This window comes from Diadema setosum, chromosome 3 (assembly GCF_964275005.1).
Source record: "Diadema setosum chromosome 3, eeDiaSeto1, whole genome shotgun sequence".
NCBI classification, from domain to species: Eukaryota; Metazoa; Echinodermata; class Echinoidea; order Diadematoida; family Diadematidae; genus Diadema; species Diadema setosum.
The window spans coordinates 14,085,046-14,100,787 of NC_092687.1; the positions used below are offsets into that span (position 1 = coordinate 14,085,046).

The 15,742-nt window shown below is 44.9% G+C and overlaps 10 protein-coding genes across 10 annotated transcripts; all 10 read left to right on the forward strand.

Moving 5' to 3' along the window:
* Positions 1-631: 631 nt before the first annotated feature.
* Positions 632-943, forward strand: LOC140226182 (histone H4). Its single transcript, XM_072306673.1, has one exon. The coding sequence runs from the start codon at positions 632-634 to the stop codon at positions 941-943; it is 312 nt and encodes a 103-aa protein (XP_072162774.1).
* Positions 944-2,549: 1,606 nt separating this feature from the next.
* On the forward strand, positions 2,550-2,924 carry LOC140226183 (histone H2B.2, embryonic). The gene has a single exon (XM_072306674.1). It carries the CDS (start codon positions 2,550-2,552, stop codon positions 2,922-2,924), a length of 375 nt encoding a protein of 124 aa, XP_072162775.1.
* An 834-nt stretch (positions 2,925-3,758) lies between these two features.
* On the forward strand, positions 3,759-4,169 carry LOC140226184 (histone H3, embryonic). Its single transcript, XM_072306675.1, has one exon. The coding sequence runs from the start codon at positions 3,759-3,761 to the stop codon at positions 4,167-4,169; it is 411 nt and encodes a 136-aa protein (XP_072162776.1).
* Positions 4,170-5,040: 871 nt separating this feature from the next.
* On the forward strand, positions 5,041-5,415 carry LOC140226185 (histone H2A, embryonic). The gene has a single exon (XM_072306676.1). It carries the CDS (start codon positions 5,041-5,043, stop codon positions 5,413-5,415), a length of 375 nt encoding a protein of 124 aa, XP_072162777.1.
* Positions 5,416-6,318: 903 nt separating this feature from the next.
* On the forward strand, positions 6,319-6,945 carry LOC140226186 (uncharacterized). Its single transcript, XM_072306677.1, has one exon. The coding sequence runs from the start codon at positions 6,319-6,321 to the stop codon at positions 6,943-6,945; it is 627 nt and encodes a 208-aa protein (XP_072162778.1).
* A 786-nt stretch (positions 6,946-7,731) lies between these two features.
* On the forward strand, positions 7,732-8,043 carry LOC140226188 (histone H4). Its single transcript, XM_072306678.1, has one exon. It carries the CDS (start codon positions 7,732-7,734, stop codon positions 8,041-8,043), a length of 312 nt encoding a protein of 103 aa, XP_072162779.1.
* A 1,615-nt stretch (positions 8,044-9,658) lies between these two features.
* On the forward strand, positions 9,659-10,033 carry LOC140226189 (histone H2B.2, embryonic). Its single transcript, XM_072306679.1, has one exon. It carries the CDS (start codon positions 9,659-9,661, stop codon positions 10,031-10,033), a length of 375 nt encoding a protein of 124 aa, XP_072162780.1.
* An 836-nt stretch (positions 10,034-10,869) lies between these two features.
* Positions 10,870-11,280, forward strand: LOC140226190 (histone H3, embryonic). The gene has a single exon (XM_072306680.1). It carries the CDS (start codon positions 10,870-10,872, stop codon positions 11,278-11,280), a length of 411 nt encoding a protein of 136 aa, XP_072162781.1.
* Positions 11,281-12,150: 870 nt separating this feature from the next.
* LOC140226191 (histone H2A, embryonic) lies at positions 12,151-12,525 on the forward strand. Its single transcript, XM_072306682.1, has one exon. The coding sequence runs from the start codon at positions 12,151-12,153 to the stop codon at positions 12,523-12,525; it is 375 nt and encodes a 124-aa protein (XP_072162783.1).
* A 2,312-nt stretch (positions 12,526-14,837) lies between these two features.
* Positions 14,838-15,149, forward strand: LOC140226192 (histone H4). The gene has a single exon (XM_072306683.1). It carries the CDS (start codon positions 14,838-14,840, stop codon positions 15,147-15,149), a length of 312 nt encoding a protein of 103 aa, XP_072162784.1.
* The last annotated feature ends 593 nt before the right edge of the window (positions 15,150-15,742 follow it).

The following is a 15,742-nucleotide window of genomic DNA, read 5'->3' on the forward strand; positions in this document are numbered from 1 at the left end:
AGAAAGGAATAGTTTACAAAAAAACAGAAATCATTCTATATTGGTGAATTTATGTTGAAAAGGAGAGAAATGGTAGATGAAGGCACAATTGAGGAGTTTTATGTGTTACTCAAGAGCAAACAATTGTGTGAGAGCTTGGGGAAATAGGCTAAACAGAATGCGAGCGGGGGGAGGGTGATGGTTTTCGTTTGGGAGAGAAGTTTTACTCTGAAAAATCGTTTCAAGCTCGAAATTATGTGAGTGTGCGTGTGTGTATATATGTATATGTATATGTATATATCTGCCACTCCATATCTATGTAGCTTTATGCTGTCAATATTATCATATGTGTATTTTATTTGTTCATTTCTTGAGGTAATGTGCGACAGAGTAATGTATGTGATGTGCGACAGTGCCCGTCCGACTCGCGGTGCTGGTCTGGTCAACGCAACGGACGGCCGTGAGGTGGCGCACTCGATCCAGCCGGATCTCGTGCAGGCGGATCGTGGGCTGGCCGCGGCGGACAGTAGGAGAATGGGGCGTCGCCCTCCATGTCCGCAAAGCGGTTACTTAACCCTGTTCGGTCATTGGGAGCGTCATCATTCGGCTTTTGGATCTCTCATCAGCTAAACCAAAATCAACTCACGCCATCATGTCTGGACGCGGTAAAGGAGGCAAAGGACTAGGAAAGGGAGGAGCAAAGCGGCACCGCAAAGTTCTTCGAGATAACATCCAGGGCATCACCAAGCCAGCCATCCGTCGTCTGGCAAGAAGGGGCGGCGTGAAGCGAATCTCGGGCCTCATCTACGAAGAAACCCGCGGAGTCCTGAAAGTCTTCCTTGAGAACGTGATCCGCGATGCAGTGACATACTGCGAGCATGCCAAACGCAAGACGGTTACTGCCATGGACGTCGTCTACGCATTGAAGAGGCAGGGACGCACACTCTACGGATTTGGCGGCTAGAATTTAACGGCCTCCTGCACCACAAAACAACGGCTCTTTTCAGAGCCACCACATTATCAAGAAAGAATACACTTAATGAAACAAATTTCCACATTACGGAACGTCATCATAAGTAGCACGTTTGAATCAATGGGCATATGTATATTATGTATAACCACACTGTTCGTACATCTTTTAAGTTCAGATTTCTGTTTCGTGGCAATGCTCTTAAAACGCCCTCATTATACGCTTTACAGAGTTTACCGGTTGTAATTGAAGGTAATAGAATAATTATGGCATCCATTCGCTGATCACAGCCCCCAGTTGCAAATAGAGAGAGTGGGAGAGAGAGAGAAAGAGAGAGACGTTATTTTCATAAGTAAAGTTGTTGTCATACAATTGTAAAGTTGTTGTCATACAATTGTAAAGTTGTTGCTTTATGTGTAAAGTTGTTGCCTTTTTGGTAAAGTTGTTGCCCTTTTGGTAAAGTTGTTGCTCCCATAGTGGGCGGGTTGTATAAAGCAACAACATTACGCATTTCTTTGGTGAAGTTGTTGCCTTTGCTCATAAATATTTCATTAAGAGTTGTGAAGCTCACAATGCACATGCCGCCCCACGCCTGGACCTGGACTGGAATTTGGAGATACTACCAAGACAGTATCATTCAGCAAAAAAAAAAAAAAATAAAAAAAAAATAAATAAAAATAAAATAAAAATGACACACACACACACAAAAAAAAAACCAAAAACAAAAACAAAAACAAACAAACCCTGCTAATTATTGACTACATTGTATTATGAATCAAGTAGAATGTTTGGCTTCACCTGATATTGAGTTAAACTCACTAAAGAGGATAGATTCTATACACTATTTGGCATATAGCCAATTTTACGCAGATTCAATAGCCTCGATACAAAATGTGGATAAGTCTGGACAATATCTTGCTGTCTGACATTGGCTTTTGGTATTGTGCAGTGGGAAACAAGCAGTCAACCAATCAATCAATCAATCAATCAATCAAGTAGGTAAAAAAAAAGGAGTATCAGCAAAGTACAAATGCAAGAAGGTATGTTTGTTTGTTTTTTGTAACGCAAAATAAATATTTACAAATAGATTTCAGCTTCAGCGTGTCAGCAAGCGGCGACGAAGGTAGATAACATGTGTAAACTTAACACGCAATCAAAAGGAATAAGGGAAGTTAGCAGCTTTTTTGCGAGATACGAAACAGAATATATATAGTTACAGGAGATTTTCTAGATCTAGTTTGATTACAAAGAGAAAAGAAAAGAAAAGTAAATGATGATTTAATATTTGCAGAGAATATTATTCACGTTTTTCATTTCTACACGCAATTCAAGAACAAATTAGGGTAAAATTGGACAAAAATCTGTCTACTGCCATCTGGTGGCAGAAACCGTTATTTCACCACCGCGGCCGGCCGGCCGGCAGGCGGGGCCGTCACGCCCGCCTGAATCGATGCTTCTGCTAATCCTCATCTAATTTGCATGAACTGTGCGAGCGGATCCTCCGAACGCGTATAAAAGAGGAAAGGGGGCAGCTGACCATAACATTTCTCTTTCAAAGCTGCATCGAATTCGCATCCGCCTAGTCTAGTCAACGCTCACAATGGCTCCTCCATCCGGACAAGTTGCCAAGAAGGGTTCCAAGAAAGCTGCCAAGGCTCCCCGGCCCAATGCCGACAAGAAGAGGCGTAGGAAGAGGAAGGAGAGCTACGGCATCTACATCTACAAGGTTCTGAAGCAAGTCCACCCAGATACTGGAATTTCGAGTCGCGCCATGTCCATCATGAACAGCTTCGTCAACGACATTTTCGAACGCATCGCCGCCGAAGCTGCACGTCTCGGTCAGTACAACAAGAAGTCGACCATCAGCAGCCGTGAAGTGCAGACCGCAGTGCGCCTCCTTCTCCCCGGAGAACTGGCAAAGCACGCCGTCAGCGAGGGCACCAAAGCTGTCACCAAGTACACTACATCCAAGTAGATGTCCACAGTCGCCTATATCTCAAACGGCCCTTATCAGGGCCACCACATAACCAAGAAAGAATATCCCACTGTTGTATGAAATCCTAATCATATCCTAACTATAACGAATCGAAAAGCTAGTACTTTACCCACCAGAGAAATACAAATCATCGCTTGTTTACAGTGACTTCACATTGTATGCTTATTTATATTTGCTTCTCGTGTTCACTTAATGTATTCGTTAATTAGTTTAATGACAGCACCACCTGATCGAAACATGGTAAAAATATGCAAACATATTACAGATTAATGTTTAAGACCCGCACAATATAGATATATAACTTCCAATCAGCCAGCTCTTCCCTTTCGGGTAAAAGAGTGTATTAAATTACCACACCGCTTTATACAATCGTCTTCTTAACGAGCTGTTGCTATATGAATCTATTCCAAATACCATCATGCACGTATAGTAATAATATCACTGTTACAGCAGCCTGCATACAGAAAAAAAAAAATCGTTCGGAATGATGTTTTCAGTATATTATACGCCGCAATAATCATTGAATTCGCGAGCTGGTATCTTAACGGCGCCATCTACGGGAAGGCGTGAACAGGTTGAGCGGCGTGACCAACCATAGCGGACGGGACGGGTGGGGGCCGCCGCTGCGGGGCTGGTGCGCCCAGATCGGACAAAGGAAATCACTGCTTGACCAATCACAGGCCACGGATTGGATCCGTCCCGGGTCTAGGGATCCATCGTCCGCGATATAAAATGGGAGCTGGATGTCCGGCGGTTTCATTCTCTTCCCAACTCCGCATCGAAAAAACTCCGCACTCATTACCTGAAGAAAACATGGCTCGCACCAAGCAGACGGCTCGCAAGTCGACTGGAGGCAAGGCTCCTCGCAAGCAACTGGCTACGAAGGCTGCTCGCAAGAGTGCCCCCGCCACCGGAGGAGTGAAGAAACCTCATCGCTATAGGCCCGGCACAGTCGCACTTCGTGAGATTCGCCGCTACCAGAAGAGCACCGAACTTCTCATCCGCAAACTCCCCTTCCAGCGACTTGTTCGTGAGATTGCTCAGGATTTCAAGACCGAGCTGCGCTTCCAAAGTTCTGCTGTCATGGCCCTCCAAGAAGCGAGCGAGGCTTATCTCGTCGGTCTGTTCGAAGACACCAACCTGTGCGCCATCCACGCCAAGCGGGTTACCATCATGCCCAAGGACATTCAGCTGGCCCGTCGCATCCGGGGAGAGAGGGCGTAGAAAGAGGCCTGTCCTCCGTGGTCGCACCACACAACACAACGGCTCTTTTCAGAGCCACCACATTATCAAGAAAGAATATCATGGTTCATACAGGACAATATTCTGTTTGTTATTCTTAGTTTTAAAAAGTAGAGCCTTGGATGATGTTAGATCTTTATGTATTTAAAAGTGCACACGTAGTTGAACGGAAATGAAAAATGAGAACAAGAAAACCACAAAGATAAATGAAATGCACATAAAGTAGGGATATCTGCCCCCCCCCCCTTTCAAATGAAACGCAGTCTACGGTGATTATGTACCTAGCAAATCAATTCATATGTAATTGAGACGAGAAGGGGTCTGTAAGGTGCTTGATAGAGAGAGAGAGAGAGAGAGAGAGAGAGAGGGGAGAGGGATAGATAGGGAGACAGAAGGAGTGAAGGGAGGGGGGTAAGAAAAAGTAAAACTATATGGTCAAGAAAAGGAAAAAAAATGAAAGATTGTGACGTTAATTCGGAGTCTTTTTACCAATGTGTTGACGTGATCTGAATGCTGATTCAACTGAAAGTGTGTATTCACAATTGCTTTATTGTGAAATATAATATATGGACAGCCGCCGCGATACAACTAGCTGCATTGAACTACTAGACACTGTGCCGAGTTAGCCAGCAAGAGGGCAGCAAACAGCGCTTGTGTCCGCACTGGCAGCAGTAGCAGCTGCCCACTTCTGCCACCGGCTACGCTGATTGGTCGACCGGTCAACAAAAGGATCTTGACCCGCTGGATCCCCGAGCGGGGTATAAATGGGTGCGGAAACAATCGGCGGGGATCACACTCTCAGTTGAATCAGCATTCAGATCACGTCAACACATTTGTCTCTCCGTCTCCAATCATGTCTGGACGAGGAAAATCTGGCAAGGCTCGCACCAAGGCCAAGTCTCGATCATCACGCGCCGGCCTGCAGTTCCCCGTCGGCCGAGTTCATCGCTTCCTTCGTAAAGGCAACTACGCCCAGAGAGTAGGCGCTGGTGCACCAGTGTACCTAGCTGCTGTTCTGGAGTACCTGACCGCTGAGATTCTGGAGCTGGCCGGCAACGCCGCACGCGATAACAAGAAGACGAGGATCATCCCGCGACATCTTCAACTTGCCGTTCGCAACGACGAAGAGCTGAACAAGCTGCTGGGAGGCGTGACAATCGCTCAGGGTGGTGTACTGCCAAACATCCAGGCTGTGCTTCTGCCGAAGAAGACTGCAAAGTCCAGTTAGACACTTCACGGCGGCTCTTTTCAACCAAACGGCCCTTATCAGGGCCACCACATTTTCCAGAAAGAATACATTCAATTCATCATGCTATTTCGTGTTGTGTTGAGATTTCCGCTATATCTGTTTTTTTTCTTTTCTTTTCTTTTTATTTTTTTTCCTTTCTCTCTCTCTCTCTCTCTCTCTCTCTCTAATTATCCTTACTTGAATCACACATAAATAGGAAATGTAGAGAAAGGAAGAAATATAATGATAAAAAAGGAAGAAATATAATGATAAATATATAAGGTGACAATGCATGATATTATATAAGGAGACAAAATAGAATAAAGACTAAATATATAAGGTGGCAATACATACCATTAGATGAGGAGAGAATATGGAGTAAAGAATAAGCACAGACTAGAGTATGAAAATAAGCAAGAGTTAAGTACCAAGTTAATTTCGGAAGAATTTATGAAATGCACAGATGATAAATCGTCAGGCGAGGCCGTTCTGAGGTTAAAAAGAAGGTATTAAAATAAAAGAGTAATTTATCGACAACATAAGAACAGCACAGCCACATGTATGTAGGAAGTTTGTGTGTTTGATTGCATTAATGCTCTAGTGTTTGTGCGTTTGCTGTCTAAAATTGTTGCAGTTTTCGGCATGTTGTAATATAAAACAGCTGCCTTAGGGAAACACGTGGATAAAACAAATGGAGCAGAAAAGTAAATCAAGTAATATGAAATAGAGAACAGATGTGGAAGCACATTAGGCAGAGCGTCTGCACGACGCCATGCCCGAGATGTCCGGTGATTCCTTCGAGGTACGCAATGAGCTGATAAAACGACAGTGCGAAGGTTGCTAGTCATTAGTTTTGTTCCACTACTCTCTGACTCACTACGTATCGCATCGATTGTTATCGTGATGGCGGCTTCGGAAGCAGCAAAGAAGACGACCAAGAAGAAAGCGCCCGAGCATCCACCGACCCAGGTGATGGTCAATGCTGCTATCGGCGCACTGAAGGAGCGGAATGGATCATCGCTTCAGGCCATTAAGAAGTACATCGCAGCCAACTACAAAGTAGGCGATATGGACCGACAGACCATCTTCATCAAGCGAGCTCTGCGGAAAGGGGTTGCCAACGAGACACTGGTTCAGACGAAAGGTGTCGGGGCATCTGGCTCTTTCAAGCTGAACGTCAAGGCAGCAAAGGCAGAGGCGGCGGAGAAGGCACGAAAAGAGAAGCAGAAGGCAAAGGTCAAGGCTGACCGCGAGAAGGCAAAGGCAAAGGCAGCCGCAAAGAAAGAGAAGGCGGTCGCCAAGAAGGCCAAAGCTGCAGCAGAAAAGAAGGAGAAGAAGAAGAAGGCGACAAAGAAGAAGCCGGCGAAGAAGACAGCAACCAAGTCGGAGAAAACGAAGACGCCCAAGAAGAAGACCGCAGCAAAGAAGCCATCCAAGAAGGCAACCCCCAAGAAAGTGGCGAAGAAGACGACGACCAAATCCAAGGCGGCAAAACCAAAGAAGCCTGCTGCCAAGAAGGGTGCCAAATAAGTTTATTTGCACCTCACACCAAAAATCAAACGGCTCTTTTAAGAGCCACCACAAACCCAAGAAAGAATAATTGTTGCAGTATCAACTAGTCGATGGAAAGATGCACTGAGAAAAGAAAGAAAAAAAAAAGAAGGAAATATACGAAACGGGGAAATAGAAAGGAATAGTTTACAAAAAAACAGAAATCATTCTATATTGGTGAATTTATGTTGAAAAGGAGAGAAATGGTAGATGAAGGCACAATTGAGGAGTTTTATGTGTTACTCAAGAGCAAACAATTGTGTGAGAGCTTGGGGAAATAGGCTAAACAGAATGCGAGCGGGGGGAGGGTGATGGTTTTCGTTTGGGAGAGAAGTTTTACTCTGAAAAATCGTTTCAAGCTCGAAATTATGTGAGTGTGAGTGTGTGTATATATGTATATGTATATGTATATATCTGCCACTCCATATCTATGTAGCTTTATGCTGTCAATATTATCATATGTGTATTTTATTTGTTCATTTCTTGAGGTAATGTGCGACAGAGTAATGTATGTGATGTGCGACAGTGCCCGTCAGACTCGCGGTGCTGGTCTGGTCAACGCAACGGACGGCCGTGAGGTGGCGCACTCGATCCAGCCGGATCTCGTGCAGGCGGATCGTGGGCTGGCCGCGGCGGACAGTAGGAGAATGGGGCGTCGCCCTCCATGTCCGCAAAGCGGTTACTTAACCCTGTTCGGTCATTGGGAGCGTCATCATTCGGCTTTTGGATCTCTCATCAGCTAAACCAAAATCAACTCACGCCATCATGTCTGGACGCGGTAAAGGAGGCAAAGGACTAGGAAAGGGAGGAGCAAAGCGGCACCGCAAAGTTCTTCGAGATAACATCCAGGGCATCACCAAGCCAGCCATCCGTCGTCTGGCAAGAAGGGGCGGCGTGAAGCGAATCTCGGGCCTCATCTACGAAGAAACCCGCGGAGTCCTGAAAGTCTTCCTTGAGAACGTGATCCGCGATGCAGTGACATACTGCGAGCATGCCAAACGCAAGACGGTTACTGCCATGGACGTCGTCTACGCATTGAAGAGGCAGGGACGCACACTCTACGGATTTGGCGGCTAGAATTTAACGGCCTCCTGCACCACAAAACAACGGCTCTTTTCAGAGCCACCACATTATCAAGAAAGAATACACTTAATGAAACAAATTTCCACATTACGGAACGTCATCATAAGTAGCACGTTTGAATCAATGGGCATATGTATATTATGTATAACCACACTGTTCGTACATCTTTTAAGTTCAGATTTCTGTTTCGTGGCAATGCTCTTAAAACGCCCTCATTATACGCTTTACAGAGTTTACCGGTTGTAATTGAAGGTAATAGAATAATTATGGCATCCATTCGCTGATCACAGCCCCCAGTTGCAAATAGAGAGAGTGGGAGAGAGAGAGAAAGAGAGAGACGTTATTTTCATAAGTAAAGTTGTTGTCATACAATTGTAAAGTTGTTGTCATACAATTGTAAAGTTGTTGCTTTATGTGTAAAGTTGTTGCCTTTTTGGTAAAGTTGTTGCCCTTTTGGTAAAGTTGTTGCTCCCATAGTGGGCGGGTTGTATAAAGCAACAACATTACGCATTTCTTTGGTGAAGTTGTTGCCTTTGCTCATAAATATTTCATTAAGAGTTGTGAAGCTCACAATGCACATGCCGCCCCACGCCTGGACATGGACTGGAATTTGGAGATACTACCAAGACAGTATCATTCAGCAAAAAAAAAAAATAAAATAAAAAAAAAAATAAATAAAAATAAAATAAAAATGACACACACACACACACAAAAAAAACCAAAACCAAAAACAAAAACAAAAACAAACAAACCCTGCTAATTATTGACTACATTGTATTATGAATCAAGTAGAATGTTTGGCTTCACCTGATATTGAGTTAAACTCACTAAAGAGGATAGATTCTATACACTATTTGGCATATAGCCAATTTTACGCAGATTCAATAGCCTCGATACAAAATGTGGATAAGTCTGGACAATATCTTGCTGTCTGACATTGGCTTTTGGTATTGTGCAGTGGGAAACAAGCAGTCAATCAATCAATCAATCAATCAATCAATCAAGTAGGTAAAAAAAAAGGAGTATCAGCAAAGTACAAATGCAAGAAGGTATGTTTGTTTGTTTTTTGTAACGCAAAATAAATATTTACAAATAGATTTCAGCTTCAGCGTGTCAGCAAGCGGCGACGAAGGTAGATAACATGTGTAAACTTAACACGCAATCAAAAGGAATAAGGGAAGTTAGCAGCTTTTTTGCGAGATACGAAACAGAATATATATAGTTACAGGAGATTTTCTAGATCTAGTTTGATTACAAAGAGAAAAGAAAAGAAAAGTAAATGATGATTTAATATTTGCAGAGAATATTATTCACGTTTTTCATTTCTACACGCAATTCAAGAACAAATTAGGGTAAAATTGGACAAAAATCTGTCTACTGCCATCTGGTGGCAGAAACCGTTATTTCACCACCGCGGCCGGCCGGCCGGCAGGCGGGGCCGTCACGCCCGCCTGAATCGATGCTTCTGCTAATCCTCATCTAATTTGCATGAACTGTGCGAGCGGATCCTCCGAACGCGTATAAAAGAGGAAAGGGGGCAGCTGACCATAACATTTCTCTTTCAAAGCTGCATCGAATTCGCATCCGCCTAGTCTAGTCAACGCTCACAATGGCTCCTCCATCCGGACAAGTTGCCAAGAAGGGTTCCAAGAAAGCTGCCAAGGCTCCCCGGCCCAATGCCGACAAGAAGAGGCGTAGGAAGAGGAAGGAGAGCTACGGCATCTACATCTACAAGGTTCTGAAGCAAGTCCACCCAGATACTGGAATTTCGAGTCGCGCCATGTCCATCATGAACAGCTTCGTCAACGACATTTTCGAACGCATCGCCGCCGAAGCTGCACGTCTCGGTCAGTACAACAAGAAGTCGACCATCAGCAGCCGTGAAGTGCAGACCGCAGTGCGCCTCCTTCTCCCCGGAGAACTGGCAAAGCACGCCGTCAGCGAGGGCACCAAAGCTGTCACCAAGTACACTACATCCAAGTAGATGTCCACAGTCGCCTATATCTCAAACGGCCCTTATCAGGGCCACCACATAACCAAGAAAGAATATCCCACTGTTGTATGAAATCCTAATCATATCCTAACTATAACGAATCGAAAAGCTAGTACTTTACCCACCAGAGAAATACAAATCATCGCTTGTTTACAGTGACTTCACATTGTATGCTTATTTATATTTGCTTCTCGTGTTCACTTAATGTATTCGTTAATTAGTTTAATGACAGCACCACCTGATCGAAACATGGTAAAAATATGCAAACATATTACAGATTAATGTTTAAGACCCGCACAATATAGATATATAACTTCCAATCAGCCAGCTCTTCCCTTTCGGGTAAAAGAGTGTATTAAATTACCACACCGCTTTATACAATCGTCTTCTTAACGAGCTGTTGCTATATGAATCTATTCCAAATACCATCATGCACGTATAGTAATAATATCACTGTTACAGCAGCCTGCATACAGAAAAAAAAAAAAATCGTTCGGAATGATGTTTTCAGTATATTATACGCCGCAATAATCATTGAATTCGCGAGCTGGTATCTCAACGGCGCCATCTACGGGAAGGCGTGAACAGGTTGAGCGGCGTGACCAACCATAGCGGACGGGACGGGTGGGGGCCGCCGCTGCGGGGCTGGTGCGCCCAGATCGGACAAAGGAAATCACTGCTTGACCAATCACAGGCCACGGATTGGATCCGTCCCGGGTCTAGGGATCCATCGTCCGCGATATAAAATGGGAGCTGGATGTCCGGCGGTTTCATTCTCTTCCCAACTCCGCATCGAAAAAACTCCGCACTCATTACCTGAAGAAAACATGGCTCGCACCAAGCAGACGGCTCGCAAGTCGACTGGAGGCAAGGCTCCTCGCAAGCAACTGGCTACGAAGGCTGCTCGCAAGAGTGCCCCCGCCACCGGAGGAGTGAAGAAACCTCATCGCTATAGGCCCGGCACAGTCGCACTTCGTGAGATTCGCCGCTACCAGAAGAGCACCGAACTTCTCATCCGCAAACTCCCCTTCCAGCGACTTGTTCGTGAGATTGCTCAGGATTTCAAGACCGAGCTGCGCTTCCAAAGTTCTGCTGTCATGGCCCTCCAAGAAGCGAGCGAGGCTTATCTCGTCGGTCTGTTCGAAGACACCAACCTGTGCGCCATCCACGCCAAGCGGGTTACCATCATGCCCAAGGACATTCAGCTGGCCCGTCGCATCCGGGGAGAGAGGGCGTAGAAAGAGGCCTGTCCTCCGTGGTCGCACCACACAACACAACGGCTCTTTTCAGAGCCACCACATTATCAAGAAAGAATATCATGGTTCATACAGGACAATATTCTGTTTGTTATTCTTAGTTTTAAAAAGTAGAGCCTTGGATGATGTTAGATCTTTATGTATTTAAAAGTGCACACGTAGTTGAACGGAAATGAAAAATGAGAACAAGAAAACCACAAAGATAAATGAAATGCACATAAAGTAGGGATATCTGCCCCCCCCCCTTTCAAATGAAACGCAGTCTACGGTGATTATGTACCTAGCAAATCAATTCATATGTAATTGAGACGAGAAGGGGTCTGTAAGGTGCTTGATAGAGAGAGAGAGAGAGAGAGAGAGAGAGAGGGGAGAGGGATAGATAGGGAGACAGAAGGAGTGAAGGGAGGGGGGTAAGAAAAAGTAAAACTATATGGTCAAGAAAAGGAAAAAAAATGAAAGATTGTGACGTTAATTCGGAGTCTTTTTACCAATGTGTTGACGTGATCTGAATGCTGATTCAACTGAAAGTGTGTATTCACAATTGCTTTATTGTGAAATATAATATATGGACAGCCGCCGCGATACAACTAGCTGCATTGAACTACTAGACACTGTGCCGAGTTAGCCAGCAAGAGGGCAGCAAACAGCGCTTGTGTCCGCACTGGCAGCAGTAGCAGCTGCCCACTTCTGCCACCGGCTACGCTGATTGGTCGACCGGTCAACAAAAGGATCTTGACCCGCTGGATCCCCGAGCGGGGTATAAATGGGTGCGGAAACAATCGGCGGGGATCACACTCTCAGTTGAATCAGCATTCAGATCACGTCAACACATTTGTCTCTCCGTCTCCAATCATGTCTGGACGAGGAAAATCTGGCAAGGCTCGCACCAAGGCCAAGTCTCGATCATCACGCGCCGGCCTGCAGTTCCCCGTCGGCCGAGTTCATCGCTTCCTTCGTAAAGGCAACTACGCCCAGAGAGTAGGCGCTGGTGCACCAGTGTACCTAGCTGCTGTTCTGGAGTACCTGACCGCTGAGATTCTGGAGCTGGCCGGCAACGCCGCACGCGATAACAAGAAGACGAGGATCATCCCGCGACATCTTCAACTTGCCGTTCGCAACGACGAAGAGCTGAACAAGCTGCTGGGAGGCGTGACAATCGCTCAGGGTGGTGTACTGCCAAACATCCAGGCTGTGCTTCTGCCGAAGAAGACTGCAAAGTCCAGTTAGACACTTCACGGCGGCTCTTTTCAACCAAACGGCCCTTATCAGGGCCACCACATTTTCCAGAAAGAATACATTCAATTCATCATGCTATTTCGTGTTGTGTTGAGATTTCCGCTATATCTGTTTTTTTTTTCTTTTCTTTTCTTTTTATTTTTTTTTCCTTTCTCTCTCTCTCTCTCTCTCTCTCTAATTATCCTTACTTGAATCACACATAAATAGGAAATGTAGAGAAAGGAAGAAATATAATGATAAAAAAGGAAGAAATATAATGATAAATATATAAGGTGACAATGCATGATATTATATAAGGAGACAAAATAGAATAAAGACTAAATATATAAGGTGGCAATACATACCATTAGATGAGGAGAGAATATGGAGTAAAGAATAAGCACAGACTAGAGTATGAAAATAAGCAAGAGTTAAGTACCAAGTTAATTTCGGAAGAATTTATGAAATGCACAGATGATAAATCGTCAGGCGAGGCCGTTCTGAGGTTAAAAAGAAGGTATTAAAATAAAAGAGTAATTTATCGACAACATAAGAACAGCACAGCCACATGTATGTAGGAAGTTTGTGTGTTTGATTGCATTAATGCTCTAGTGTTTGTGCGTTTGCTGTCTAAAATTGTTGCAGTTTTCGGCATGTTGTAATATAAAACAGCTGCCTTAGGGAAACACGTGGATAAAACAAATGGAGCAGAAAAGTAAATCAAGTAATATGAAACAGAGAACAGATGTGGAAGCACATTAGGCAGAGCGTCTGCACGACGCCATGCCCGAGATGTCCGGTGATTCCTTCGAGGTACGCAATGAGCTGATAAAACGACAGTGCGAAGGTTGCTAGTCATTAGTTTTGTTCCACTACTCTCTGACTCACTACGTATCGCATCGATTGTTATCGTGATGGCGGCTTCGGAAGCAGCAAAGAAGACGACCAAGAAGAAAGCGCCCGAGCATCCACCGACCCAGGTGATGGTCAATGCTGCTATCGGCGCACTGAAGGAGCGGAATGGATCATCGCTTCAGGCCATTAAGAAGTACATCGCAGCCAACTACAAAGTAGGCGATATGGACCGACCGACCATCTTCATCAAGCGAGCTCTGCGGAAAGGGGTTGCCAACGAGACACTGGTTCAGACGAAAGGTGTCGGGGCATCTGGCTCTTTCAAGCTGAACGTCAAGGCAGCAAAGGCAGAGGCGGCGGAGAAGGCACGAAAAGAGAAGCAGAAGGCAAAGGTCAAGGCTGACCGCGAGAAGGCAAAGGCAAAGGCAGCCGCAAAGAAAGAGAAGGCGGTCGCCAAGAAGGCCAAAGCTGCAGCAGAAAAGAAGGAGAAGAAGAAGGCGACAAAGAAGAAGCCGGCGAAGAAGACAGCAACCAAGTCGGAGAAAACGAAGACGCCCAAGAAGAAGACCGCAGCAAAGAAGCCATCCAAGAAGGCAACCCCCAAGAAAGTGGCGAAGAAGACGACGACCAAATCCAAGGCGGCAAAACCAAAGAAGCCTGCTGCCAAGAAGGGTGCCAAATAAGTTTATTTGCACCTCACACCAAAAATCAAACGGCTCTTTTAAGAGCCACCACAAACCCAAGAAAGAATAATTGTTGCAGTATCAACTAGTCGATGGAAAGATGCACTGAGAAAAGAAAGAAAAAAAAAAGAAGGAAATATACGAAACGGGGAAATAGAAAGGAATAGTTTACAAAAAAACAGAAATCATTCTATATTGGTGAATTTATGTTGAAAAGGAGAGAAATGGTAGATGAAGGCACAATTGAGGAGTTTTATGTGTTACTCAAGAGCAAACAATTGTGTGAGAGCTTGGGGAAATAGGCTAAACAGAATGCGAGCGGGGGGAGGGTGATGGTTTTCGTTTGGGAGAGAAGTTTTACTCTGAAAAATCGTTTCAAGCTCGAAATTATGTGAGTGTGAGTGTGTGTATATATGTATATGTATATGTATATATCTGCCACTCCATATCTATGTAGCTTTATGCTGTCAATATTATCATATGTGTATTTTATTTGTTCATTTCTTGAGGTAATGTGCGACAGAGTAATGTATGTGATGTGCGACAGTGCCCGTCCGACTCGCGGTGCTGGTCTGGTCAACGCAACGGACGGCCGTGAGGTGGCGCACTCGATCCAGCCGGATCTCGTGCAGGCGGATCGTGGGCTGGCCGCGGCGGACAGTAGGAGAATGGGGCGTCGCCCTCCATGTCCGCAAAGCGGTTACTTAACCCTGTTCGGTCATTGGGAGCGTCATCATTCGGCTTTTGGATCTCTCATCAGCTAAACCAAAATCAACTCACGCCATCATGTCTGGACGCGGTAAAGGAGGCAAAGGACTAGGAAAGGGAGGAGCAAAGCGGCACCGCAAAGTTCTTCGAGATAACATCCAGGGCATCACCAAGCCAGCCATCCGTCGTCTGGCAAGAAGGGGCGGCGTGAAGCGAATCTCGGGCCTCATCTACGAAGAAACCCGCGGAGTCCTGAAAGTCTTCCTTGAGAACGTGATCCGCGATGCAGTGACATACTGCGAGCATGCCAAACGCAAGACGGTTACTGCCATGGACGTCGTCTACGCATTGAAGAGGCAGGGACGCACACTCTACGGATTTGGCGGCTAGAATTTAACGGCCTCCTGCACCACAAAACAACGGCTCTTTTCAGAGCCACCACATTATCAAGAAAGAATACACTTAATGAAACAAATTTCCACATTACGGAACGTCATCATAAGTAGCACGTTTGAATCAATGGGCATATGTATATTATGTATAACCACACTGTTCGTACATCTTTTAAGTTCAGATTTCTGTTTCGTGGCAATGCTCTTAAAACGCCATCATTATACGCTTTACAGAGTTTACCGGTTGTAATTGAAGGTAATAGAATAATTATGGCATCCATTCGCTGATCACAGCCCCCAGTTGCAAATAGAGAGAGTGGGAGAGAGAGAGAAAGAGAGAGACGTTATTTTCATAAGTAAAGTTGTTGTCATACAATTGTAAAGTTGTTGTCATACAATTGTAAAGTTGTTGCTTTATGTGTAAAGTTGTTGCCTTTTTGGTAAAGTTGTTGCCCTTTTGGTAAAGTTGTTGCTCCCAAAGTGGGCGGGTTGTATAAAGCAACAACATTACGCATTTCTTTGGTGAAGTTGTTGCCTTTGCTCATAAATATTTCATTAAGAGTTGTGAAGCTCACAATGCACATGCCGCCC

Bases quoted from the DNA above. Each gene is read 5' to 3' on its own strand.
- LOC140226189 (XM_072306679.1), top strand. From the start codon at position 9,659: ATGGCTCCTCCATCCGGACAAGTTGCCAAGAAGGGTTCCAAGAAAGCT.
- LOC140226190 (XM_072306680.1), top strand. From the start codon at position 10,870: ATGGCTCGCACCAAGCAGACGGCTCGCAAGTCGACTGGAGGCAAGGCT.
- LOC140226182 (XM_072306673.1), top strand. From the start codon at position 632: ATGTCTGGACGCGGTAAAGGAGGCAAAGGACTAGGAAAGGGAGGAGCA.
- LOC140226184 (XM_072306675.1), top strand. From the start codon at position 3,759: ATGGCTCGCACCAAGCAGACGGCTCGCAAGTCGACTGGAGGCAAGGCT.
- LOC140226183 (XM_072306674.1), top strand. From the start codon at position 2,550: ATGGCTCCTCCATCCGGACAAGTTGCCAAGAAGGGTTCCAAGAAAGCT.
- LOC140226185 (XM_072306676.1), top strand. From the start codon at position 5,041: ATGTCTGGACGAGGAAAATCTGGCAAGGCTCGCACCAAGGCCAAGTCT.
- LOC140226188 (XM_072306678.1), top strand. From the start codon at position 7,732: ATGTCTGGACGCGGTAAAGGAGGCAAAGGACTAGGAAAGGGAGGAGCA.
- LOC140226191 (XM_072306682.1), top strand. From the start codon at position 12,151: ATGTCTGGACGAGGAAAATCTGGCAAGGCTCGCACCAAGGCCAAGTCT.
- LOC140226186 (XM_072306677.1), top strand. From the start codon at position 6,319: ATGGCGGCTTCGGAAGCAGCAAAGAAGACGACCAAGAAGAAAGCGCCC.
- LOC140226192 (XM_072306683.1), top strand. From the start codon at position 14,838: ATGTCTGGACGCGGTAAAGGAGGCAAAGGACTAGGAAAGGGAGGAGCA.